The sequence below is a fragment of the Panthera onca genome, chromosome B3, assembly GCF_046562875.1.
Source record: "Panthera onca isolate mPanOnc1 chromosome B3, mPanOnc1 haplotype 2, whole genome shotgun sequence".
In the NCBI taxonomy this organism is placed as follows: Eukaryota; Metazoa; Chordata; class Mammalia; order Carnivora; family Felidae; genus Panthera; species Panthera onca.
This window is the reverse complement of record NC_138344.1, coordinates 112,580,116-112,608,028: the sequence shown is the minus strand read 5'-3', so window position 1 is coordinate 112,608,028 and position 27,913 is coordinate 112,580,116. Positions and strand designations below refer to the sequence as shown.

The window sequence follows — 27,913 nt, the reverse complement described above, 5'->3', positions numbered from 1 at the left end:
AGCGGTCCCTCTTCCTCACTGATCATAGAGTCTAGGTCCTCCGAAGAAAAGGAAGAAAGTAGATCATAGGAGGACCTGAAAAGTACGTTTTCTCGGTTATCTGTCGTTTTCGTTAAGTAACCTTGAAGGCGCAGGGAACTGGTAGGACTCTGATTCCTTGTCCTTGAAGAATTAACTCTCTCTCAAAGCTTCTGTCAACCATGCGGTGGCGCTGTGACCAAAGACGAAAAGGGGAGGAAGAGAAGGAGTGTACTCCTCCCCTGTTCTTTCACCTCGCGCGTGCAAAGCCTTACTCAGCCTCCTGGGAGGGGGAGGGGGAGGGGCTAGGAGGCGAACCGGAAGTGAGGGGCGGTTCGGGGGTGGAGGGGGCGAGGCCTCAACATCCGGGCATCGTCTTTTTTTTTTTTTTTTTTTTTTTTTTTGTCCTCCCCAACCGCCCCTGCCAAGTGCCAACAGGAAGCGGAAGTGAAGAATGCGTGTGTAAGAATCCCGGCTGCCACTTAGCAACGCGAGGAGGTCAGGTGATACAACCAGCTGACTCCCGTAGAGGAGGTCCGTGTGGCTGTGGGTGTTGCAGCCACGATAGCCCGGCCCAGACTCGAACCGAACTATCATCGTCAGAATGTCGGGCAAAGACCGAATTGAAATCTTTCCCTCGCGCATGTAAGTAACAGAACGGGTCGAGCAGCATTCATAGGTTCATGAACGCCTGTTCGGAGCAGCGACCCCTCCATACCCTGGACTGGCAGGGAGGTTCATTGTTTCCTGGGTAGATCCTGAGCTCACCCCGTCCCTTTTCGTGAGTCTGGGACGACGCTTCCTGATGACCCCCTCACATATTCCTTTGAGGGAACCAGACTGGACAGATTCCAAGCCGTAGGAACAGTCTGTCCGAACTGCTGGTTTTTATGGAGGTCCGCAGTCTTTATTCATTAATCGAGCCATTCGTTCCATATTCCCTTATTGAGCTGGGCACTGGGTTTATAGAACTATGAATCGTCGCCAGTTTTGCCTTAGAGAGCTTACAGTTTAGCGGAGAGATGGACAGGTCAGCGAGGTTTCATAAATACTTTGAGAAGGGAAGTTTACTGTGGTAAGCACATAGAAGAGGCTTCTAGGCCAAATTGGGGGTTGAATCGAATTGCACTAGCGTGGACGTCAGATTCGATCTTGGATCCCTTTTCTCATTTTCTAAGATCCCATGAAATGTTACCTGCGGCTGGAAGATATCCCTGAGTTTCCCAGGCACTCTTTTTTTGCTTCATCACCATTGCCCCGTGTTCAGACCTCTGTTAATACCACCCATCACACTGTAAAGTGGATATTTGTTTACATATCTTTCCCCCTGTACTGTGAGCTTTCTCCAGGAGAAGAGTGTCTTAATAATTAATCCATAGAAAGTCTACAAAAAATGTTCCTTGAGTGAACCTATGCCTTGGAATCTGCCCAGTTGTGGCCTGCCTTTGTCTTTTGTCTGAATTCTTTGGCAGGAGAAAAAGCCCTGTGTTTGAACAGTTGTAAAAGGTCTTGTAGTTTTCTCAAATGTGCCTAACAATGTGTGGAAAGTATAGATTGTTATTTTCTCTCTCTTCTGCCACTTCCTTTTGTCTTGTTTGTTTGTTTTTTCCAGCAAGGAGCAGGAAATCAGGTTTGCCTCTGACATTTAGATCTTTAGATTGTGGTCCTATTTCTTTGGGGGTGTTCTGTTCTTTTTCTTTTTCTTCATCTTGATCTTTTTCTTAGAGAATCTGATAATGCTTAAAATAAAAGAATTATATTCAAACTCACTCCTAGATTTCTTTCCAGGGTGGCTGCAGTTCTTAATGAAATGAAAGCGTTTTGGGATTTTGTTATTTTTTACCTTTACCTACTGATTTTCTAGTAGATATTTGTATTAGGTGGGAAGCAAGCCAATTGTGGAGAAAGGCACTGCCTGTAAAATAGGTCAGGATCAAGGCTACTTTGAAGTAGTGAGATCTGCAGAACTCCCAGTACTTGAGTTTGAGTCTTACCAAATGTCTGTGCTGAGAGACCACCAAATTCTAGCATGGCCTAAGGCCATCAACATGGCTGCCTGAGAAAGCTCAGTGCTTCCAGGAGAATTTATTGTTTGTTCTATCCAATACTTTTTTTTTCTTTTCTTCTTCTTCTTTTTTTTTTTTTTTTTAGAGAGACAGAGAGCAAGAGGGGGAGGGGCAGAGAGAGAGGGAGACACAGAACCCAAAGCAGATTCCAGGCTCTGAGCGGCCAGCACAGAGCCTGATGCGGGTCTCGAACTCATGCACTGCAAGATAATGACCCAAGCCAAAGTCAGACGCTTAACCAGCTGAGCCACCCAGATGCCACGACCCAATACTTGACAATAGGCTCCTGACTTCCCTTTCTTAAGGTATTCAGTAAAAGTTTAGCTTACAATTATGAGTCCTTTCTTTATTTTTTGAGATGTATATGTCTATTCTATAACTTAGAAGTCCCTTTCTCAAGGACCTGAAAGCCATTTCTTTGAAACATAGATATTAGGAAGGATAGGGCCTCTGTCTGCCAGTCTCTGTGGGAGGATAGAATCCTAACTTCATGATTGCCAGCTAGTAGACACAGCTTGCCTAAAGTCATTTTTACTGACTAACCCTTGGTAATTTTTCAGTTCTGTGACCCTTCTTGAGGCCGCTCTTAGTCCTCTCCCTTATTCCTTTGAAATACCCAACCACTTCTGCACAAATCAGAATGGAGCTCAGCTCTTTCTCCCACTGTTAGTGATTACTGAACAAATTCTGTTTTCACCATTTTAATGTCTGGCTGTGTTTATCTTTGATAGTAGTCAGAATGTTAGCATTTTTGTTTTGTTTTTACTTTGAGACTAAAGTGAAAATAAACTTCTTATACAGGAAGACTAATAGGTTCCAAAAGGTGAAAACTGCTATTTAAGAGCACTCAGCTTGCTGATTGAGAGGAAAATCAGGTGCAGGAAATAACTGCTTCTCTAAATATTTTCCCTAAGGCTTAGCAGTGGGTATCTTGTCATGCAGTCAGATGCGTTTGATTCAGCTGAAAACAGTCATCATTCTAGATGAAGGTCATACATTTTTCCTATGGTCAAGTGGCTCTGAAACTTATAAAAGAATATGTGTTTTAAGAGCTAGGATATAAAATACTTTCGTGACTTCTGTGTCAGATACTTGCATCTTACAGGTTTTATGACATACTGGCTGTAAGTCCTTGGGCAAGTCACTCTTCAAATCTCAAGAATTAAAATCTGTTTCACAGAAGTGCCATTAGCTGGGAGGAAATTAAAATTAGCATGGTAAATTCAGTTTTATCAACCAGATTATCTTTTTTACAATAAACTTGCTGGAATCTGCAGTACTGGGATTTGACTTAAATTTGATCCAACCCTTCGAGCTCAAATTCTGGTCCTTAGTGTCAACAATATGATATGTTAAATGTACACATTGGGGAGGATAGCTCCAGCTCAGGCTGGAAACTGAACCAGCTTTGCTTAGACCTTCAGTGAGGCCAGTCAGTACAAAGTCAGCCACTGATAGTTTTCAAAGAGAGAACTGTTTATATGATGCTGTTTCTTTTTTTTTTTTTAATTTTTTTTTAACATTTATTTTTGAGAGAGAGAGAGAGAGTGAGTCGAGAAGGGGCAGAGAGAGAGAGAGGGAGACAGAATCTGAAGCAGGCTCAGAGCTGTCAGCACAGAGCCTGATGCGGGGCTCGAACCCATGAACCGTGAGGTGAGACCATGACCTGAGCCGAAGTCTGGTGGCTCTCAACCTACTGAGACACGCAGGCATCCCCCGCCCCGTGTGATGCTGTTTCTAATAGGCAGCGTGGCATGTGGTTGGGATACAGTGGGACTAGGTTTGAGCCTTGGACAAGGCACTGGAGTCAGAAATCTGTTTCAGTCTGTTTATTTTTTTTCACCTAGAGTGAGAAAGTGTTTCGTTTTTCTAAGTCTCATTTTCAAGATAATGTTTAAAGTTTATTCCAGCTATAGAATTATCTCAGTAACGTTTCCCCTATGGTAAAAGATGAGTAAAATCTAGGAATTTACCCAAAAGTCCATTAATACATGATACTTTGCAGTTTGTTACAACACTGGTAATATGAAATTATATCCCCTTATACAAATCATTTTATCAACATTATACAACATATTGTTAAATTGTATTACCCACTTTTTTTTAAAAATTAAATTTTACCTGGCATAGGATAGGAAGGACAGAAATGTCAATTTCTGCTATTACTTTCTTGACTTGTATTGGGATTTCTGATAGGAAAAGATTGGAATAAGGAGGTAAGGAGACTTCAGTAGTTTGCCACTTCTCAGAAGTCTTTACTTATATGTGTCATTGTTTCCTAGAATCATTTACAAATTAATAAAATGATTGCTGGTAGGATTTTGACTGATGATATGAAAACATTAGTGCCACACTTTTAATAGAAAAAGTAATAAATGGTTGTGGTATAAAACTCAAAAGGTTAAAAGGAATATAAATATAATAGTATAAAGTAATCCATTTTTTTTTCACTCAGTCCCATTTCCCAAAGGAAACTTATCAGTTTCTGTGAATCTTTTCTAGAACTATTCTCTGTATCAAAATAAGCATATTTATCCCTTATTTTGTATGAGTAAGAGAATATAAAATAGGGAGCATATGCAGATCTACCTTCCTCTTATTTTTTTTTTATGACTGCATAACATTCCCTTGGAAGAACCATGATTTATGGGACACTAATATCCACCCTTTTGCTATTACATGTAAGGCTGGAGTACTCATCCTTAACCTTGTGTATATTTTTGTGTATATGTGGGAGTAAATCTGTAGGATAAATTCCTCAAAGTGGAATTGTTGGTCCTGAGGTAAGTGCATTTCAAATTATGATATTTATTAGTGGACAGATTTTTTTTTAAATGCTTAATACATGTGTAATGGAAACACAGATATTATTTTAACTTACAAATCAAATTAATATTTTAACTATGGTGGCATTATAAGATAGAACTCCTGATAAATTTTATCGTAATTTAATAACTAATTCCAGATATTGGTTAAAGAATTGTTTCTGTTTTAAATAAATGAACTTCTTATTTATGGAATGCTGAGGGTGGAAATCTACAGTATTGAGAAACCAATTAATTGTAACTGTCAGCACAAGTGCTATATATTCTTATTCTCATGACATCAAAGAATGAAGCATGATTTTAACACTGTATTGGGGAGATATTTGTATGTCTTTTAAACAGTAGGAATAAATGTCTCTAACTTTGTTTGTATAGGGCACAGACCATCATGAAGGCTCGATTAAAAGGAGCACAGACAGGTCGAAACCTCCTGAAGAAAAAATCTGATGCCTTAACTCTTCGATTTCGACAGATCCTAAAGAAGATAATAGAGGTAGAATGAACTGTTTTTAGAACAGTTATATTAGAGGTATCTAAGGAAAATCTAGCATGGCTATTGGCATTTAAATTTTTCTTTAAGTTATTTTAATTTAAAATTTTGTCTTTTTATTATTTAAAAAAATTTTTTTTGTGTGTTTATTTTTGAGAGAGAGAGACAGAGTGTGAGCAGGGGAGGGGCAGAGAGAGAGGGAGACACAGAACTGAAGCAGGCTCCAGGCTTTGAACCTGTCTGCGCAGAGCCCGATGTGGGGCTCGAACCCACGAACCGTGAGATCATGACCTGAGCTGAAGTCGGACACCCAACTGACTGAGCCACCCAGGCGCCCCTAATTTTTTTTTCTTTCAAAAGTAAAAATACCATTATCACTGTAACAAGTTTCAGATTACTTAATAAAATTCAAACTCGTTACTCTTGCCTGCAAAGCCCCACTCGATCCCATCTGGCTCCTGCCTGCCTCTCTGATCTCATTTGGAACATTCTCCCTACCATCTTCCTCCAGGACCTTTTCAGCAGCTGTTTCTTCTGCCTGAAATGTTCTTTCCTCAGAACTTCTTGTGATTTGCTCCTCTGGCCATTCTGGTCTCTTCAGAGAGGCCATCCCTCATTACCTAATCAGAAGTGACCACCATATTTACTTCTGTCACATTTCCTTATTTTAGTTGTAGTATGTATTACTGCATATTTTCTTGTTTGGTTGGTTAGTTCCTTGAGAGCAGAGACTTTCTTGTCCCTAGAACAGTGCTGGCCCATAGTATGTTTCAATTCATTGCTTTTTGGGTAATTGCTATGTGAATATGGAAGTATATTTAAAAAGTGAAAGTTATTCCTCTTCCCCTACCTAACTACCCTTGTTTCATTTCCCAGAGGAGTTCTTCATGACACTTTGATTTTTAGTCTTTCAGTCTCCCTGTCTGTCTTTCATGATGTTTTTAGCAACAGACATGCAATTGTTATGTAATTCAATAACGTTTCCTGGCTGCTCCCCCTGGCAGAGTTTGGACAGCTATCTACATCAGTGCATAGGTTTTCCTTTTTCTTTATAGCAGCTGCATGGTACTCCATTGAATGGACAATGGAATTTAGCCGTTTTTCTGTTGATGAATGTGTAGTTTTACTATTTTTGGGGGGAGGGTACTCTTAAATCCTTTTGTGTATGTGTAAGAGTACTGACAACACTGACTCCATCTTTGGCCCTCCATCTTTTTCATGCCTGCACTATGACTTTGGGGCTATGTGTTCCAGGCTCCGTGGAGGTTAATGTTTGCCGTAACCAGAATGTGGGAAGGCTTGTCCTGATCTTTCCTAAAGTGGCCCACAGAGGGCGCCACTTTAGGTAACTAGTAGAGATGGCTGGCACACAGAAGGTGCCACTTTAGGTAAGTAGTAGAGGTGGTTGGAGGAGCTGCTCGAGGTAACTAGTGGGATGGTTGGTGCACAGAAGGTGCCACTTTAGGTAATTATCCTGTAACCACTCCACCATGCCCCTTGCTCTATAAAAGCAGGGGATTATGGGCCAGGCTTGGCGGACAGTAGCTCTTTGGGTCGTTAGGCTTCCTGATCCCTCCCTGTCGGTAAGTTACTGTGAGTAAAAGGGTGTAACCGGTTCTGAGAGGCTTGCATTGTTTTTCTGAGTGCCTTCTCAGTGTCCCTCCTCCATCTTCTACCAGCCGGCAAGCCAGCCAGGAAACTGAAAGTGAAGCTAGCCTGGTCTAGGGGCCAGGGGTGGGGGGAGCCTGAGCTGGCTAGCCACCGCCACGTGGGGAGACTTGGCCAGGTGTGTGAGTGCGGGGGTGCCCTGAAAATGGCCAAGGGGTTGGTGTATAGCCTGCCTGAAACCGGGAGAGGGGGAGAAAAGGAGGAGGGAGAGTGGAATAGCAGTTGTGGCGGTGGCTTGGCAGTTGGTCTGTGTGTTGTGAAGTGCCATGGAGGGAGAGTTGGGAGTAGAGAGGGATTTGGAATGGACCGGAGAGGTGGCATTGGCTTTGTAAGAGGATGTGGGAGCAGCACGTTCTTCCCCTAGGGTTGTTCTGTCCGGAGGAATCCAGCAGCGGGGTTGGGGGGGTGGGGCACTTGGGAATGATGGCCGTTGGTGGCGGGCGGAGGAGGGTGAGTGCTCACTACCTCGCACTAAAGGGAGAACTGTGAGGTCTCAGGACAGTTGGCGTCCTGAGGCCTGCGATCCCTGGGGTAATGGCTCTGATGAGGAGGATGTTTTCCTAGAGGGGGAAGATGATTTATAGGCATGCCCTTTGGTTGGAACAGAGCCCCAGGCTGCTTGTTTGCCTGAGGATGAGCAGAAGAAATTCCCATGCTCAGGAAACGACTGTGAGGGAATATTCTGCCCCTGACGTAGTGGAGCCAGTCAGCCACTTTAAGAAGGAGGGCCGAAAAAGGGGTGGCAGCTTGAGTGTTGGGACTGTGGGATACTGGGGAAGATGGTGTTCTGGTGGAGGTTTGGGACGTCAAAAATGGCCTCAGTCCCTGCTCAACCTGCCTTGTGACAAATACATGCCACAGTCCTAGGTGAGAACCACGGGCACTTAGCTAATTTGACTGGATAAATGCTAGTATTAAGATAACTTGGCCTAACTGAAGCCTGTCTCTGGCTTGCAGATGGCTGTGTCCTCACATGGTTTTCCCTCTGTGGTGTCTCTCTGTGTGTTGTAATGTTCTTATTAAAAGGACGTCAGATTGAATTAGATTCCAGCCTAAAGGCCTCATTTTAACCGGGGTTAGGACTTCAACATATACCTCATGGGGACCCAATTCAGCTTTAATTATATATGTATGTATCCTATATATAGTAATGAACAAATTAGAGAATAAATAATGCATTACATACCAGTGTGCTGAACTTGTGACTGTGAGCCAACCATTAATAAAAACTGAAATATAATGGGAATAAAAAAAAAAAAAACTTGGCCTAGCAAAGGGGATATTCCCTGATCTCTATGCAAGAACTGCAAGAAATTATACGTGAACTGGGAATGAAACCTGCCATTTATGCCTAGCATTTTAGAGGCCTAAACAAAGAATTATTTTTCTCTGGTATGGAAGACCTTATATTACAGTCAGTCCCAGGGACATGATATGGGACTTAGTATCTGTTCTTGTCCCTTTGGTTAATCAACCCATTTGCTATAGTAGCTACTATGGTGGCTGACTTAAGTCAAACCAGAAGAATCTGTCATAAGGGAAATAGGTTGAAAAATGGGAAAACGAAGGATCCTGCCAATGATAAAATGGCAGAGAGGGGGTCCATCAAGGTCTCTCAAAAATTATTGCCAAGATCTAATTTTATACAGGTCCTGGAGAGAAAATCTACACAACCCAGTTTGGTCTTGGTAAGCCTATGGAAGACATTGCTTAAGGGAAAGCAGTTTATTCCCTTGGAGGAAAGCTCAAGAAAACCAGGTGTGTTCCCCAGAGCACCTCTGCTAATAGGAATTTTGGGAGTGGATACACCTTACCCCTAGAGACTAGGGATTATGCTAACATTGCTTGCAGTAGGGGGCAAACAGGCTGCATGTTGAATTAACCATTTATTGGTCTTGCACTTACAGACTACCAGCTCTAATAGACACTGGAGCTAAATGCACACTTACGGAATCCCCTTGAAATTTGGGGGGAAAGTAAAGGCAGTAGATATTTATGTGGGGCAGATTATCAAAGTTCTGCAAACTAGTCTTTACTTACAGATTGCAGACTTCCTGCCTGTTGTTTTCTAGTGCATATCTCCCACATTTCTGAGTATTTTGGGCATCAATGTTCTGCAGGATCTGAATCTAACAACGACAGGTGGATTCAGTTGTGTATCCAAGTAGTGAAACTTGTTGTGGGTCATGGCAAAATGCGCACCTATACAGCTGCTGGTTTCTAAAGAGTAATAAACATAAAATGATATGAGCTACTTATTAGGGGGGGCATGATGAGATTATTGCCACCATTAAAGAATTAGAAAAGGTGGAGGTAATCAGGCCTGCTCAAAGCCCGTTCAGTAGTTGGTTTGGCCTATAATGAAATTTAATGGGACCTGGCAAATGACAGTAGATTATAGGGAACTCAGTAAAATTACTCTGCTCATCCATGCCATGATACCTAATACAGCCTTATTGTTAGGGGAAATCATGGCATCCATTAAGACTTATCATTACCTGCTAGACTTGTCTAATGCCTTTTCCAGCATTCATTAGGATGTGAATCCCAAGACCAATTTCCCTTCGTGTGGAACCCGAGTGACCTTCCAGGTGTTGCCCAAGGTTATCTCCTTAGTCCCTCTGTTTGTCACAGGATGGTAGCCAGAGATTTGGAAAAATGAATATTTTCAGAAGAGATGGTGCTTTATCATCATGTCAGTGTTATGTTAACTTATGATTTATCCTCCCTGTCTCAAGCAGCCACCTCATTCCAGGTGTGAAGTCTTGAGGGTGAGAGGTAAATACCAACAAATCCAAAGACTGGGTTAATCAGTAAAGTTCCTGGGCATCATCAGTTTGTGTAAGACCAGTGATGCCACAGATGGTCATTGATAAAATGTAAACCTTCCTAGTCCCTAAAACGGTAAAGGAATTATAGGCTTTTTGTTGGTTTACTGGGTTACTGAAGACTACTTATTCCCTGCCTAGTGATAGGGCAGACATTAAGACCTTTTATATGCCTTGGTTAGGAGGGGAAGCTAATGAGATTGGGGTGCAAACCAACAAGAGGCTATCCTAAAAAATGACAGTAAAACAAGTACAGACCTTGGGGATATTAATGCCAGCTGTGACTTAGATGTGAATTAGATGTAAATTCATGTCTAGAAGGGTTTGGTTGGGGCTTGTGGGATGGGTGAAATGGGAAACGGATCCTGTTAGGATTCTGTGGCTTCAATTATGGAAGGAAACAGAAGCCAGGTAGAATCCCGTGGAAGCACAGGTATTAGTTATATATCTTGCACTGCAGCAGATGGAAGGCCTGAGTGCTGATTTGCCTGTGATGGTACGAACCTCTCTGCTGGTAGGAGGATGAACTAAGGACAGACATGTTCAGCAAACCTAAGAGTGCCTGTGCCCAGGTAAGCACCTTACAGAAATGGCATGCTTATCTACAGAGGAGGAACCTCCTCTCTCATGAGCTGCACCTGGTACTAGGGCTGGTCACTTAAATCGACCCTGCCCAACTTCAGAATTGTCTGACTTTATGCTTCCTTCCCCGCCCCCAGTAAGGGAAGAGGTAGGCTCATCTCCAGCAGGTGCATAGTATACTGATGGCTGTTGCTGGGGAAACTTGCCTATTTGGCATTCCTCTGCCATCCAGCTGGATTCTGATGTACTTTGGTTTGAAGGAACTAATCAAAGTCAGTGGGCAGAATTGAAAATGGTATGGATTGTGTTGACACATGAGCCAGTGCCCATCAATTTGGCTGCTGACAGCTGGGCAGTGTTGTAAAGGTTGACAACCTAGATGCAATGATGGCACAAAGAAGGCTGGGCTGTATTAAATAGACCCCTGCGGAAAGTAGAACTGTGAGAAGATGTTTGGGTAGTATGCTCTAAGCCCAATGCAGCCATCGAACAGCCATCCAAGTATGGCATATGTCCCTGCTCACTCCCCATCCACACTACCAGGCAATCCTGAGGCAAATGCTCTAGTCTGGGTATGAGCCCTTCAGCTGGAGAAAATGCTGACCCTGTCTGATGTAGCAGAATGGGTCCATCATAAATCAGGACACTGAGGTCCCAAAAGTACCTGAGAAATGAGATTACATTTTTCTGTAAAATATTCAGTCTACAAGCTGCTGACAAGAACTGCCCCCAGTGCCATCTCAAGCGATGGACCTTATGCCACACCCTGGGGTGTATTGGGTGGACTATAAACTCTTTCTCAGTGGCAGATCTATTACATAAGCCCTTTGCCAGTATTGGGAAGGCACAAATATGTACAGACCTGTGTGGACACTTGCACAGGACTTGTACAAGCCTTAGCCTATAAAAAGAGCTAATCAGGCTGCAACTGTAACAGATTAACAAAACTGGAGAGCATGTACAAACACCCCCTACTCAGTGATCAAGGGACACATTTTACTGGCCATGATATCCAAAAATGGGCAGAGACCTGGGTATATTATGGACTTCCCACCTGCCATACAGCCTCACTGTTGCAGGCCTAATTGAAAGGATGAATGGGCTAATAGCACATTAAAGACTTTATCATGGGTGGATCCCTGAAAGGATGGTCTCCAAGACTAACCAGCAATTCATCTCCTTAAAGCTATGCCCATAGCAAGACAGACATCTACATATATGAACACCTCACCAGCAACACCCATGCAGTTTGCAGCTCTCATGCAGGTGTTATCTGGAGACCCATGGTCTGTTGGGGAGGAGGGCCTCCTTTTGTGATTGCTACAAGACCTCCCACATGGTTAAGACTTTAGTTCATTGAAAATAAACTTGGAATGCCTCCTCCAGGTGGCTTGGTATCCTAATCCCTTGGGGGCCACGGCCTCCCATCCAGTAGTATTCTTAACCCTTTATTATGCATTGGTCAGGGCCCAATACATGCAAATAACTGCTTCTGAATTTCTGATGCTTGGTATTGAGGTAGGGTTGTTAGTGCAAACTGAAATGCCCCTGTACAATATAGGTACACCCTTTGATGATACTAAGGGGCAAAATACATGGGGTCTTTTCCCAGGGAAAATACCTAAGCCAGGGGTGTTCTTAGCTCATGGGGCCCAAACCACTACCCTGTTGTTTATGAATGAAGATTTGCCACATCTGTTGCCTGTAAAACATTTCTTACTGCCCTTAACCTTGCATCGTTAATGTTTCTATTGTGTCTGGAAACGTCTTGTCATAGGCCACCACTTAACGCTGAAGTTTACAATTGCTCTGACTGCTGGGTCTGCAGAAAGCATTGCTGGGAAATTGTAGTTCTAAGTATTTTCTTTGGTCGTACAGATCTGTTGTTGCTGCTGTGGTATAGAGATGCAAGTCCCCTCCCAATACCTGTCCGTAGGGTCATTGTGGAAGAATGGTGTGTAAAGGTTATACGGGCCGTAAAGATGTTGAGGGTAGAGTGTAGTAACGCTGACAGCACTGACTCCCATTTGTCAGTGCTCCATCTTGTTCGTGCTGCGCAATGACTTCGCTTGGCAACTGGTAGAGATGGCTGGTGCACAGAGGGTATCACTTTAGGTAACTCCCTTGTGATCTCCCCACCATACCCCCCACCCCCTCTATAAAAGCTGGGGGTTTGTGATCCAGACTTGGCAGAGATAGCTGCATAGCTGCCTGGATTGTTGGTCGCTCCCTGCATAAAACTGTAAATGGTCTGCAGTGCCTTGCATTGGGTTTCGGTCTCAGAGTGTCGTCTTAGCCTGGAAGATGCTCGACTGTCCCTTCTCCACCTTCTGACAGTATATGTACTGGCATTTCTCTGGAAAATCTTAGAATCTCAAGGATCTATTCATTTAAATTTTTGATAGATAACTGTCAAATTGTTTTCCAAGTTGTTATACTAATTTACATTCCTGTCAAATGATTATGAGAGCACCTATTCTCTCAAATTCATCATAACTGTGTATTAGTAATCTTTTTTATTTGTTACCAATCTATGGGACTAAAATTGGTATCTTTTAATTTGCACTACTTTTTATTTATTTATTTATTTATTTATTTATTTATTTATTTTAATATATGAAATTTACTGTCAAATTGGTTTCCATACAACACCCAGTGCTCATCCCAAAAGGTTCCCTCCTCAATACCCATCACCCACCCTGCCCTCCCTCCCACCCCCCATCAACCCTCAGTTTGTTCTCAGTTTTTAACAGTCTCCTATGCTTTGGCTCTCTCCCACTCTAACCTCCCTTTTTTTTTTTTTTCCCTTCCCCTCCCCCATGGGTTTCCGTTATGTTTCTCAGGATCCACATAAGAGTGAAACCATATGGTATCTGTCTTTCTCTGTATGGCTTATTTCACTTAGCATCACACTCTCCAGTTCCATCCATGTTGCTACAAAAGGCCATATTTCATTTTTTCTCATTGCCACGTAGTATTCCATTGTGTATATAAACCACAATTTCTTTATCCATTCATCAGTTGATGGACATTTAGGCTCTTTCCATAATTTGGCTATTGTTGAGAGTGCCGCTATAAACATTGGGGTACAGGTGCCCCTATGCATCAGTACTCCTGTATCCCTTGGATAAATTCCTAGCAGTGCTATTGCTGGGTCATAGGGTAGGTCTATTTTTAATTTTCTGAGGAACCTCCACACTGCTTTCCAGAGCGGCTTAATTTGCACTACTTTTGATTGTCAGGTTGAGCCTCTTTTCATGTTTACTGGTAATTTGATTTTCTTGGTGAATATCTTTTTGTAGAAGTTCTACAATAGTCTGGTTAGTGTGTAAAATGCCAAAAATATTTTCTCCTAGCCTTTTTAAAAAATATTTCTTGTTTGGTGAAGTCTTTTTTTTTCTTTTTAACATAGTACTTGGGTTATACATAATGCTTAGAAAGGCCTAAAAAGATTAAGAAAATATTCTATGCTTTATAGTTTTTTTTGAAACTAATGACTTCTGGAGAGAGAGAGAGAGAGAGAGAGAGAGAGTGTGTGTGTGTGTGTGTGTGAGTGAGAGAGATGTGAGGAGGTAGGGATTTAGCTTTATCATTTTGTAAGTGGGTGGCCAGTTGAATGGTCTCTTTGTTACCAAATTCCCATATAGGCTTGCGGCTCTTTCTGAGTACTGTTCTGTTTCATTGTCTTATTTTTCCCATATCGAATGAATTTCCTTATTGTAGGTATACATTTTTAAAAAATTAAAAAAAATTTTTTTCTTTTTTTTTTAGCGTTTATTCATTTTTTGAGAGACCGAGCATGAGTGGGGGAGGGGCAGAGAGAGGGAGACACAGAATCTGAAGCAAGCTCCAGGCTCAGAACTAACAGCACAGAGCCTGACGTGGGGCTCAAGCTCACAAACCTTGTGATCATGACCTGAGCCGAAGTCGGACGCTTAACCCACTGAGCCACCCAGGCACCCCGTTAAAAACAATTTTTCTAATGTTTATTTTTTGAGCAAGAAACTGAGTGCAAGGCGGGGAGGGGGCAGAGACAAAGGGGAACACAGAATCTGAAGCAGGCTCCAGGCTCTGAGGTGTCAGCACAGAGCCCGTTGCGGGGCTCAAACCCACAAATTGTGAGATCATGACCTGAGCTGAAGTCGGATGCTAAACTGACTGAGCCACTTAGGCACCTGTGTAGCTATACATTTTTAATACTTGGCAACTCTGCCCATCTGCCCTAACTTTTTTTTAAAAAAGGTTATTGAATATTCTCAAACATTAAATATTTCAGGTTTATATTAAAGCCACTATGCCATTAAGATTTTGACTGCATTGCAGTGAGCAAATTGGCATGAACTCATTCAGGAATAAGATTGGTCCTTCAGTAAAGATCGTTTTCTGTTTCTTAATGTCTTTATTCTGATGTTTTAATTATAAACTGTATGGTTTTGTAACACTATTAACTGACCATAACCAAAACTGTTAAAACAAAATTGGATATTTTTGTTATCAAGTCATTATTTTAGGCACGCACCTGGCATAAAATACTGGTTATTAAAGAAATGTAATTTTGATGTTTTTTTCCTTGTAATAAACTTGGTTGGATCAGTTGTTGGTTTATGCTTTTCCAGACTAAAATGTTGATGGGTGAAGTGATGAGAGAAGCTGCCTTTTCACTTGCAGAGGCCAAGTTCACGGCAGGGGACTTCAGGTAAGAAGACTTAATGGGGTGTTTTGAAAAATCAAAGTGCTTTCATGTTCATAATTTCACTTCAAAGCTGTTCTTAATGAAAACCATATAAGCAATAAAGACAAACGATGGGGGTGCAAGTGTTCGTTGCTTCTACTCTGTCACCCTAACACTAGTATCTTTATTATCATCCACATGTGTCTGTTACACAGTTGGAGGCACAGGGTACTTAACATTTTATAGTTTGTTTTCTTTTTTTTTTTTATAAATTTTTTTTTTTAACGTCTATTTTTGAGACAGAGACAGAGCATGAACGGGGGAGGGTCAGAGAGAGGGAGACACAGAATCTGAAACAGGCTCCAGGCTCTGAGCTGTCAGCACAGAGCCCGACGCGGGGCTCGAACTCACATACCGCGAGATCGTGACCTGAGCCGAAGTCGGCCGCTTAACCGACTGAGCCACCCAGGCGCCCCTAGTCTGTTTTCATTTAACATTGTATCATGAAATTTTTTTCTGGTTTTTACATAGCTGTATAACCTTTCTCTAAATGTACATAATTTATTAACCATTTCTAATGGTGGACTTTTGGGTTGATTTTCAGATTTTTTGAGTATTAGAAAAGATGCTGTAAACATCTTCATGTATATATATTTTTTTGTTTCTGTAGAATTACTTCCTTAGGATAAGTTTGAGAATGGAATTGGTTGTTGAAGGCCTTAGAGAATTTATGCCCTTTATCACATCAGTACATGCTTTACAAACAATATAAAATGTTTTTGTTTTACAAAGGGGGTTTTGCCAGTTACATTGTATGATTCTCCCCAAATAACCTTGTGAGGAAACCAGGCAAGCATTGTTATTCCTCATTTAAATTCAGTGCCTTCCTGAAGGCAAATGGCTATTTGGGGGCAGAGGTGGAAATTTTCAGGGTTTTTCATTTTTGTTGTCTTTACCCAATGACACAGTGTCTCCATTCTTAGTTTGTGTTATCCAGGAGCATTACCTAATGGGCAGGTCTTACAGCCTCAGGGGCAGAAGGCCTTTTGTGAAGAGATGGACTTTAATTTTGCCAGTGTTTGTGGGACAGCACCTTGCATTGACTTTTCTAACAGAGACAGGGAATCAGTAGTATGAGTGGAATGTGAATGTGTTTTAGGGTGGTTATGGTGAAAACACTGCAAGAACAAACTGGGGAGTCAGACAAAACCAGATGGAAGTTAGGTTCCAGGTTAAAGGAATTAAAGTCCTGCTTAGCCAAATCTAGAAGGTTAGAAGGAACGAATTTTCTCTAAATTACATTAGCTGAATAAAAGCCCTTAAATCACCTTTCTGGCACCACATGCCTGACTGAAAAGTCAATCCATGTACTTTAAAATTTTTTGTTATTTTCTTATGGTTAATTTTTTTATATTAAATATAATTTGTTGTCAAATTGATTTCCATACAACACCCAGTGCTCATCCCAACAAGTGCCCTCCTCCATGCCCATCACCCATTTTCCCCTCTCCCCCACCCCCATCAACCCTCAGTTTGTTCTCAGTATTTAAGAGTCTCTTATGGTTTGCCTCCCTCCCTCTCTGTAACTTTTTTTTTTCCCCCCCCTTAATGTTTTGAAAAATTGTTCATTCTTTACTCTTTGAGGCCCTCTTCTGGCAGCAGTGATTTTTTTTTTTTTTTCTTTTTCTGGAAAGACCATTCTCAGAACATACTTAATTGTGCTATCTCATCCTTGTTGAAATTACCTGATCGGTCTCTGTAGTTTTCTCACTCTAAAATCTCAACTAAATCATGGCCTTTTCTCTTTCTGCAGCACCACAGTAATTCAAAATGTAAATAAAGCCCAAGTGAAGATTCGAGCTAAGAAAGATAATGTAGCAGGTAACTTTTCAACCCTTTAGCATGCCTGGGAAGAAAAGATGACATTTATTTATTTTTTTAATGTTTTTATTTTTGAGACAGCACGAGTGGGAGAGGGGCAGAGAGAGAGAGAGAGAGAGAGAGAGGGGTAGACTGAGAGTCCAGAGCAGGCTTCAGGCTCTGAGCTGTCAGCATAGAGCCTGATGTGGGGCTCAAACCGATGAACTGCAAGATCATGTCCTGAGATGAAGTCGGACGCTTAACTGACTGAGGTGCCCCAAGAAAAAAATGACATTTAAAAACTAATGTGTTCATACAGCAAGATCTTCATGTCCTAACTAATCTCTTCTACTTAGAACAAGTTTATTGGCTTTACACGTTAAAACCATTGCCAGAGGATGGGGGTGGGGGAAATGGGGAGCTGTTCAATAGCTATAAAGTTACAGTTACACAAGATGAATAAGTTCCAGAGATCTGCTGTACAACATAGTGCCTATAGTTAACAATGCAGTGTTGTGTACCTAAAAACTTAGGGTAGATCTTGTGTTGAGTGTTCTTAACACACACGAAAAGGGACACAATAAATCTTTTGGAGGTGATAGATGGGTTGATTGCCTTGATTGTGGTGATGGTATTATGGGTGTACCCAGGTATCTAAATGCATCAAAATGTATGTGTAAAATATGTGCGGTTTTTTTCCTGCATTTTATGTATACCTCAAAACTGAAAGGAAGAAAATTGTGACAGATCTCTTATGACTCAGGATAATTTGATTATTAAATAGGAATGAACGCTTAAGATAGCAAGTTCCTAAATTCATTTATTGAAACCAGTTCCAGTTCCAGACAGTCTCTTGACTTTTGAGTATTTGCTGAAAAAGAAACACAGGGGAAGAGTGGTGATTAAGAAACAGTACTTCAAGGGCATGTTTGTAATTCACACGTTTTGTATTTAACAGGGGTTACTTTGCCAGTGTTTGAACATTACCATGAAGGAACTGACAGTAAGTGTGAAACTTGGGTAGTCTGTGTCGCTGGATTCTCCAGGTTCCTCTTTAAACTTTTTTTCTGGAAAATGGTGCTAGATAGACCTTCTTTGATTTCAGTGGCTCCAGTGTGTTAGCAGCCTTCTCATCTGGTACGATTGGGACGATGGTTAGTTAAAGTGTTATGGCAGGGCAAACATTGTAATGTCTTAAAATGTTTTATTTCCATCTAGATATACTTAAATATACAGTCATTTGCTATTAAAAAAAAAAAGACTTCTGTGTTGTCTTTCTGCATAAACTGCACCCATAATGCATTGCTTATAATTTCCAGTTTGAATTTCTTTAAGGTTTTAGACTCTCTGCTGAATCTTCCTAGATTTTATAGCTCAGCCTCAATTTTTTACAATTGTATTAGAATTTCCTAATTTGATAGCATTTTTTGGGTAGTAACACATCTTTGTTGAGTCTTTTCAAAGTAATCAACTTTTCTTCATAGAAACAACAGTTTTTGGTACTGTTCTTTCATTGGTTCACAGAGGATATTTAGTACAGCTTGAATAAAGAAATGGAGCATCCTAGAGAGTCACTTGTTAATGGAGAGTTACTGTACTATGGGCAGGCATCAGGCCATATGATACAAGGGGATGGGGCACAGTGTGTGAAGGTTGGTTAAAAGCTGCTTCTACAGTTATATTTAGAATAGCTTCCTTGGGGAGAAAAGTGTGTTCACTGTTAAGTCTGAACTCTGGAGAACAAACTGATGGTTACCAGAGAGGAGCTGGGTGGGGGATGGGTTACATAGGTGATGGTGATGGGGATTAAGGAGTACATTTGTGATGAGTACCGGGTATTATATGGAAGTGTTGAATCACTGTATTGTATGCCTGAAACAAATATTACACTGTATGTTAACTAACCTGAATTTAAATAAAAACTTAAATGCTTAAAACTTCACATCAAAACAAACATGTTCACAGTTCAGCATGCCTAGGGAGTAGGATGGGTACTTAATGTTTCCATTTAACAGGGGTTAGTGAATTTGTTTCTTCTTGGTTGGTATTCTTCTGACTTCTTTTTGGGAAATTTATCGGGAAGATTATTTACGTCTACTTACAAGTGTTGTCTAACTGGTTCTTTCAGGTTATGAACTGACTGGTTTAGCCAGAGGTGGGGAACAATTGGCTAAATTAAAGAGGAATTATGCCAAAGCAGTGGAATTACTGGTGGAACTGGCTTCACTTCAGGTCAGTAGCAGGAGAACTAGAGACCTGCTGCGGTTTGATATCTGATTGCTGAGAGCCGAGAGGGGAAGCTTCAGGTCTTGAATCCACACATCCTGCACTTACTGCTTTAAACTGTTTCCGTGACTTTATGTAAAAAAAGCCAGGGATGTTTTGATTCCTTAAATGATGGCTTCTGTACCTTTGTGTCTACTTCTTACTACTAACAAAATGTGTGTGCAGTGGTATAGTTTCACTCTTGTGTAGGTGAGAACAGCAACAGTGGATACTGGATTTAAATGGAAATATAACCTAGTTTATGCATGAAAGCAATTTTTTCCCTTTTGTGACCAGTTAATGTAGATCTATGTAATAGTGCCTGATTCTTTCCCCTTGCCACTTTTATAACATTAGGCAAATCTGAAGTGAACAAATTAGAATAGCATAGAAATAGTATTAGCTCTGTGGAAATCTCACAAGAATTTTCCTGTTTGAGCAGATTGAAAAGTAGTCTTGGTTTCCAAATGTTCTCTACAAGTGCAGTCTGAGGGAAGCCAAGTGAACAGGACATGATTAGGAAGACTTCATGCTTACATTATTTGTTCTCTTATTTTAGACTTCCTTTGTTACTTTGGATGAAGCTATTAAGATAACCAACAGGCGTGTAAATGCCATTGAACATGGTGAGTGTGAGCTGCCGTGAGGCTCTTTGTTCACCCACTTGTCCATACCTCCACATTTGTTATGTAACTGCTGGGAATCCGGCACTGATCACAAGGTGAATAAGACCTTGCCCCTGTCCACAGTGGGAAGGGCCATGAGTCAGCAGTAAAGTGTTACTAAGTGCTTTGATAGAAGTATGTTTATGATTTGGGGGTGAGTTACACAATGGAATGGGAAGTTAAAAGTTCTGAAGTGTTTTATTCATTCCTGATTATGAATAAAGGGCAAAACTATTTTTCAAGAGCTCTAGTGTTTTCTTTAGTTCTTTCCAGTGATTCAGTAATCTTTTGAACACATTAAATATTTAACTTTAAATCCGTTTCCTGTAAGCTTTATGTCCTGCTCTTCTTGATTCCTAAACATTTTCCCATTTGATGCATTTTTTTTTTTCCATCTCTTATTCTAAAACTACACTTAATGTTGGCACAATACTTTCCGTTCAAAGAACTCCGTTTTCATTAAAGAAATGCTCAGTTTTAAGGTAAGAAAGGAATAGATTTTAAACAGCACAGAACTTATTTTGGTCTTTTGGTGTTAAAGATGAGGTTATCTCATTTTTCAAAACTCCACACACATTTCCTGGCTGGTTGCTAGTGCCAGGCTTTGTCAGTGGAATTGCAAGCAAAACAAAATGGGTAAGGTTATAAATCATGCCAACTCTTCAGTGAGTTCAGTTTTTAGAAGCAGATAGGCAAATTGTATGTAAAATAGCACCTTATGACTACTGTAAAACTCTACAACTTAGTGCATTCTCTTTGCTTGATGATCTACTTTTTATCTTAATTTTTTTTTTTTTTTTTTTTTTTAAAGAGTGCGAGTTGGAAAGAGGGGCAGAGGGAGAGAGAGAATCCCAAGCAGGCTCCATGCCAAGCATGGAGCCTGACATGGGGCTTGATCTCCTGACCCTGGTATCCCTGATGATTTACTTTTTAACAGTGGATTGGTGTTTTGTTTAAACTAGCATCTGTGGTTCAGTGTTACATATTCATATAAATCCAGTATATTCAGTGCTGTGTATATTGTGATTCAGTGTTCTTGGTCTATAGAAAGGACACTAGAAAGGTATATACCAAAATATTTACAGTAGTTATTTTAGGGTGGTTGGATTATACTTTATTTTTTTTTGTTTTCCAACTTTCCTGTATTAAATGTACATTAATTTTACAATTAGAAAAAGTATCCATTATACAGATGAGCACTGGCAGTTTGAAAAAAGGTTTGAAGTTCTCATATATATGTATACATATATATATATATATATATATATATATACGTATCTATTTTTTTAAACCCTAGTCATCATTCCCCGGATCGAACGTACCCTTGCTTATATCATCACAGAGCTGGATGAGAGAGAGCGAGAAGAGTTCTATAGGTTTGTTGGAATTGGTCATTTTTTTGTTTTCATATTCCAAAGGCTAGATTTTCTCAGAGACATGTTGGCTTACGTTCTTTAGAATTAGCACAGCCTGTATTTTATTGTGATAAATGAGAAGCAAGACCTAATATTGACATAGGGCTATGGAGACTAATGTATGCTGAGTTTTGCATATACTTAAAATGTGGTACTCTAGAAAGTTAGGCCCTTAGGAGAAACTATTGATAGACTTGATTATTCTTTAAAATGAAATCCTAATTTAGATCGGGTGTCTCCCACATAAAAAGAAACTGGAATTAATCAGTTAACATTTATGTATTGCATAGTGAACATGCTCCAGGAGAAAGTATAAAGTACTGGGGGGCATTATGTAATCAGATAAATGACACCATTAGAGGATTAGCATAGTCCTCAGAAATGATGCATCTACCTGAGTTGGTTATGAACAGTTAGGCCTTCTAGGGACAGCAGATCCTCAATAGGTATAGTACACGGGTCAGTGTGCCAGCTTCCGAGAAGTGGGAGACAGGTGAAGGCAAGTATTCAGGAAGGATGTGGCCTTCTTGGATCTTGAGTAGCATCTGAGTATGATTTATAATCTTAATTATAAGAGGTTATTGTGTTTCTGTCCTTCAGTGACATTCAGGGTTGTAGTGATCCAGATGGAATGATCCAAAATTTTATTAAATGTCTGAATGCTCAAACGCTGTTCCATTATTAAGGGGCGGATTTCAAAGTTTATTCAGTCTGGGATAGGAACTTTTGAAGTCTGTTACTAGCTTAAAATGTCTATGTTCTACCTCAAATACTTTAAAAATGGGTTATAAATCACTAAAAATGAAAGTTTTGTTCTAGTTTGTAGATGTTATTGTTACAAAACTAGAAGAAATCACATCTACTTAGAACTGAAACCATGTTCAGAAAATCCCCTCCTTGTTTTACAGGTTAAAGAAAATCCAAGAGAAGAAAAAGATTCTCAAGGAAAAATCAGAGAAGGACTTGGAACAGCGGAGGGCAGCTGGAGAGGTGATGGAGCCTGCTAATCTTTTGGCTGAAGAGAAGGATGAGGATCTTTTGTTTGAATAGTTTCCTGCTCTGGTTCTTTCATAAGCCCTAACATGGCACCATTTTAATTCACGGTGTGTAGGTTTGGTATGTGTGGCTATTTATTTTTTGGCCTAAGAATTTCACTGGTGGTAACATTTCCCAGGATGTTGGTTATGGGGCTGCCTTTGCAAAATCCTAATTCAGCAACCATTTATATCATGTGAGATTTGTAGACCTTGCCCAGGAACCTGTAGAATTTACTCTGCAGAAATGGTACCCTCTTCTGTTTACATCTGTTACAAGTGCTCTGCTTACCAAGCATATTAGGAAATTCCCCTTAGGAAATAGCAGTGGCCTCAGGCCAGCTGTCACTGTAGCACCCTTTGTTCCTACCTGCTCCCTGAGATTGCTGCAGCCATCCTTGTGTTACCGTGGTACTTGTCTCAAGCTTTATGAAACTTTCACTATTTTTCCTTGCATGACAGGTCTCTGTCTTGTCTGTCACGGGAGTTCTGCCAATTTTAATGTGACTATGGTATAAACAGTAAAATGATTTAAAAATGAGTTGTTCCTTTATTTAAGAAATTTACTGCTAAAATCAGTCACGTTCTGCTCAGATTGGCACATGGGATTGTTACCTAAAGCGTTTTCTCTGCAGACATGCAGGAGGTGGATAGCCTCCCTTTATCCCTTCTTCATATGAAGTGCTTTACTGATAAACTTACTGAGAGGACTGTTGAATTTTGGGGTACTCATAAATATTAGTGAGTTAAGGGGGGTCATTAATATTTTCTCATCTAAGAAAAAATACCTTGTTTCTTACTCTCAGGTGGTAACTTTTTATCTTCTAAACTGTAACAACTTGCTGTCTTCCACATAGGAAGATGAGGCATTTGAGTGGCTCTGTTAGAAGCAGACTGAGGTTTTTGGTGCTGTTTGATTTGGTGTGAGCCATCCATGATTACTCAGGCTTTCTTGTACCCACTGTCTGAGGCGACTGGCTGTGGGAGAGTTTTTACTGAAATTGTTAACACTAGGCTTATGAGTATTGTATTTAAGTCCACTGATAGCACAGCCAAGTCTTTTTAAAGTACCAAGTAATCTTGCAAACATTTAATACCTGCTATAAAATAATCTTAGTTGTGTGCCAACTGTTTTAAGTGTTTTATTTATCTTGTCACAACCACCATAAAGAGATACTTATTTTAATGCCACTTTTCACAGAAGAAAACTTTGAGGCACAAGGAGCTTCAGTAATTGGTCCTAGGCCAAAAAGCTAGAAGTAGTGAATCTAGGCAGTCAGCCCTTAGTGTTTTGATACCTTTAACCTCTATCCTTTTTTGCCTCCCCTAGATTTAAAACTTTGGGTAAAGGTAAGACACAAGGCTTGTGCTGGAGGAGCTGAGTTTTAGGGAATCCTGTTACATTGAATCGGAGCTTTTATTCTGTAAGTAACTTTGATAATGATTGGAAAACCAGTGAGTGAGTTCCTGAGCTTTGAAAATAGGTAACATTGACCTGCTTACATTTAATCCTCCCACTACCGGAGTAAGGTGTAAATCCTATCGTCTCCATTTTGCAGATGAGAAAACTGAAGCTTTGTCAGGTCAAATAGCAGAGCTGGCATGGAGGCATTGGTTCTTAAGCAGTATGTACTGCCTCTCTAGGAGGCAAGTTAGCTTGAAGTGTACTTATAGAGAGCCAGGTTACTTAATAGTTTTTCATTTAGGTAAAATTAGTGTTCACCTTAAAGCACTGAGGCCAGAGAAGAACCTAGATTTTTCCCATGGCTTCTTAAAACTCCATTTTTTATTGGCCTTGGCCAAACTCCCTACACAACTTCAGATGACTTTATAGTTTTAGCATACTGATCAACTAGAAATTGTGAACAGTTTGTGTGGGGTGATGTGATCCATAGGGGAAGGGAATGATCAAGAATGGAAAGCCAGCTGGGTAGCAGGTATGTATATGTGTGACACTTTTTGTTGGTATGATTTGCTTCTTCTGGGAGATCTAGAGAGGTAGAGTAGAAAAGGGAAAAGTGAATGTGGTCTACTCGAGGCTAGGGTGGGAGTTAACCATGTCCTACAATCCTTGGCTGCATAGAAGTGGAATTTGCCTATTATATGATTAAGTTCACAATGTTAAGCTGTCTTTAATTTTTTAAAACCAGGAGACAGAACCTACATCTGTACCAATAGGGGGCACTCCCCCGCCATTAAGAATACATGAAAAGGTATTGGACGTTTCACCCAGAGAATCCAGTGAACTTTATGGCAAAAAGTTGAAGACAGGGTGGTTACGTGAGTTGAAACCTTGAATAGCGGACATAAACACAACTTAATGGTTTTATTTGAAATATAATTTTACTTTTGTTTTTACAAGACAGTGTGCAGTAGGACAACTCAAAATAAGAGTGCAGATACAAGATAAGAGTACAAAGGAGGATTAACAATAGATGTCAAGAATGGTTACCTTTTATTAAGGCTAAATCCCTGGTTTATATTTTCCATACACATTCACAAAATTACATTCAAATTATTCCTTATCAATATTCCTTAGGCCATAAGGAAAAAAAAATCCAGACATTACATTTTTCATATAAAGCAAATCTGAATTAGTGTTAAGTACTGTTTTCCTTTCCAGTTGTTGTGACTTATGAAAATTTAGCAAAGGAAGAGATTTCCTTATTTGAATATGCATTTTTTTAGCTATTGATACCATTCTGTAAGTGGATAAGACCTCTCTCACACTGGAGTCGCCAATCAGAACCACAAGGGACAGGAAATGAACTGTGGCCAGAGCAGTTGGACAACTGGGTGTATAGCAAGGTTTTTTGTTTTTTTAAGGAAGTCAAAAACAACTAAGTTTTCACTTTGTGTAGGGGGATGCTGTGTTGAATATCAACACAATACATCCATGTTACTGGGACTGAAAAAAGTTTGGGATGTGAACATTTCTATCCCTCTACCAGTGCTAATGAGATCTATATAGGCCTTCACTGACCCTCAAAAAGTATACTTTGACATGGCATGTGCCTTGGTAGGAGATTTGCTTTTAAAGCCTGCAGGCTTAGGAACTGGCACAAGAGCTACTTAAACTGCCACCATTTTAGATGCTAGGGCTGAAAACAGTTTTATGAAAAGCAGCTCAAAAAACTCCACTGTCTACCATAGACTGCTTTCGCCTAAGGAATGAAAGGTAAACTGGAGAACTTAAGAGTTAAGTGCTAATATTCCTTGGTTTTCACTGCCCGAAGCTGGAGTGTTTCAGACCTGAAAAATAGTATGTGTGGCATTCCTTCCCTTAACCCAGGAATGTTACTTTCAAGATAACCTTTCCTTAGGAAGAATTTCCACATAAGACACATTGCAGCCAACTTCAAGGCCATGCAAATTTGAACAGAGAACGGCAACATAAACTATCTACATTTGTTCAAATAAAATTACACAGAAATCAAATACATACACGACACCAAGAAAAACACCTTAAAAACAATTGCTTATGTTAAATTAAGTGACAACTCCATGTTATTCCAGTGTTTAGCTTTGGGAACAGGAAATGCTGTAGCTAAAGTCATCATAAAAATAAAATCAAGACATTCACATTTGAGGTCATTTGACACACATCACACCATCCCTAAAGGCTTGAAAAGACTACAAAATAACTTTCCATGCCAATTACAGAAGTTAAAATTTAAAGCTACAGCTATAGAGATAGTATGAAAATCCCATTAGCTTAAACATTTATGGTGTAGCAAGCTGCTGCATTCTGGTCATAAGAGGCAGAACGTGATAGGATAAAAATCTGTTTCTATACGCTTAACCCCTCCCCCCCCCCCCCCAAGTTCTTTTCCTATAATGTTCAAATGACTTTCAGGTCATCCTTTCCTTGTGATCTCAAAGTCAATTGTTCTAGCATTTCCCCTTGAATATAATTTTATTCCAATGCTGAATGTTATCAATAACCATTTGTCAATCTATTAAATATCAGTATACAGTACAGCAGCTATATTCATCACAGAATTCCAGTTTATTACCTATATGGCATAGTCCTCAAATTCTACTGTGCTCATGTATAAAAATGCAAAAACTGTCGAATGTGCTGTCTTCTCATGTATATGAAAAACTACTTGCATCATGAGGAAGAAACGATCAACAGTTTATGACCATCTGCCATTCATAAGTGTAACTTATACATTCTATTGTACTATACAGATTAAAGAAAGCAAGGTTATAGAATCAGTTGTGACGTTTTAAAAAGATCAGCATATGCTGTGTAAGTTTAGTTAGATCAGAATCTGTTGAGTGTGCAGTGAAATCTGATCCACAAAGTAGCTAAAAAACTGATGTTTCTAACGGAATGTTTTAAGAATTAAAAGACACACAAATGAATTCAAGCCTAACAGAGTAGCTTGAGACCAAAGTGGCACCATTTTTCTTACTTTTCAGGAAAAAACATTTTTTAAAGTATCTCTACACCCAGTGTGGTGCTCCAGAGATCAACAGTCTCATGCTCCACCAACTGAGCCAGCTAGGAATCCCCAGGCAATGATTTCTGATGACAAAACCAGCCTTCTAACCAAATACTGTCTTGCCCAGTGCACAGAAGCACAGTCCCCATCCCCCCAATTCCCACAGAGTCCTTTAACTGTTAAATAGCATCAATATTTATAACTATGCGAGATCTGGCCCGTTGGGTATAGTCCCACAAGTTTTTCATGGAACTAGGGCCAGGCAGAAAAGATTTAGGTGAAAACAGAATTAAAGTTTTTACATGGATAAAATGGAACTGGTCTGTTGAAAGCTTCCATTTAGAATCCCCAAAGGAGCCAAGAACCTCTGAAGCCATGTATACAGAATAATAACCGCTATGAACAAATTGCCTAAGGGGATTTTCTTCTCCCTAGTTTGAGATCAAAGAATAGCTTATTTGGCCTTCCACCTGTACTCAGGGTCTTGCTGAAGTATCAAGGCTATCTTCCTAGTGGTAAGCTGCCAGATCAGGTCCAATCACGCCACAGAACGGATGTTTCCCTCACCTGAGCCAAGTGGATGGCACCCACTGAGGTTCAGTATCGAGTTTGTTAATTAACCTAAGCAATTCTTGATAGGCTTTATCAAGATCTGAATTCACAATTGCCGTGTCAAAGTAGTGCCCATTGTTCTGCTCCATCTCTCTAGTCTTCTCTATGATTTCTCTCAATTCTTCAGGCTGTAAAAAGAAGACAAAAACTGAGGTAATTCCGTTAACAAAATAGACGAGTCAGAGATGACTCAAGAACAAAAAAATGACCTTATATTGCCTGCTGTCTCAATATATGCAACTTCAGGAGCTGCTCCTCAACCCTGTCTTGGCCTCAGTGATTTCCTTTGCTCTGGCATCAATTAGGACTCATACTGAATCATTTGGAACGCAACATAATCTGTTTTTACTGTTACTCAGGTTTTCAAATATTTCTGTCTTACCCACTAGACTAGGGGCTTCAAGAGCAAAAACTGTTACTTTGAATTCCCTACAGACCTTCCTTTTCAAGCATTTTAGGGCA

At 40.3% G+C, this 27,913-nt stretch overlaps 2 protein-coding genes across 6 annotated transcripts in view; one reads left to right on the top strand and one right to left on the bottom strand.

Moving 5' to 3' along the window:
• The first annotated feature begins 483 nt into the window (after nt 1–483).
• ATP6V1D (ATPase H+ transporting V1 subunit D) lies at nt 484–22,929 on the top strand. The gene is made up of 9 exons (XM_078448103.2): nt 484–663; nt 5,285–5,402; nt 15,094–15,173; nt 16,963–17,030; nt 17,968–18,012; nt 19,138–19,241; nt 19,834–19,900; nt 21,237–21,315; nt 22,263–22,929. The coding sequence occupies exons 1-9, from the start codon at nt 623–625 to the stop codon at nt 22,402–22,404; spliced, it is 744 nt and encodes a 247-aa protein (XP_078304229.1). The 5' UTR covers nt 484–622; the 3' UTR covers nt 22,405–22,929.
• A 1,783-nt stretch (nt 22,930–24,712) lies between these two features.
• Nucleotides 24,713–27,913, bottom strand: part of PALS1 (protein associated with LIN7 1, MAGUK p55 family member) — a 93,662-nt gene continuing 90,461 nt past the window's right edge. For all 5 annotated transcript variants that reach the window (XM_060620093.3, XM_060620097.3, XM_060620094.3 and 2 more), the window contains exon 14: nt 24,713–27,579. In XM_060620093.3, coding sequence (XP_060476076.1) covers nt 27,403–27,579 — 177 coding nt within the window. In that variant the 3' untranslated portion in view covers nt 24,713–27,402. The remainder of the gene's footprint in view (nt 27,580–27,913) is intronic.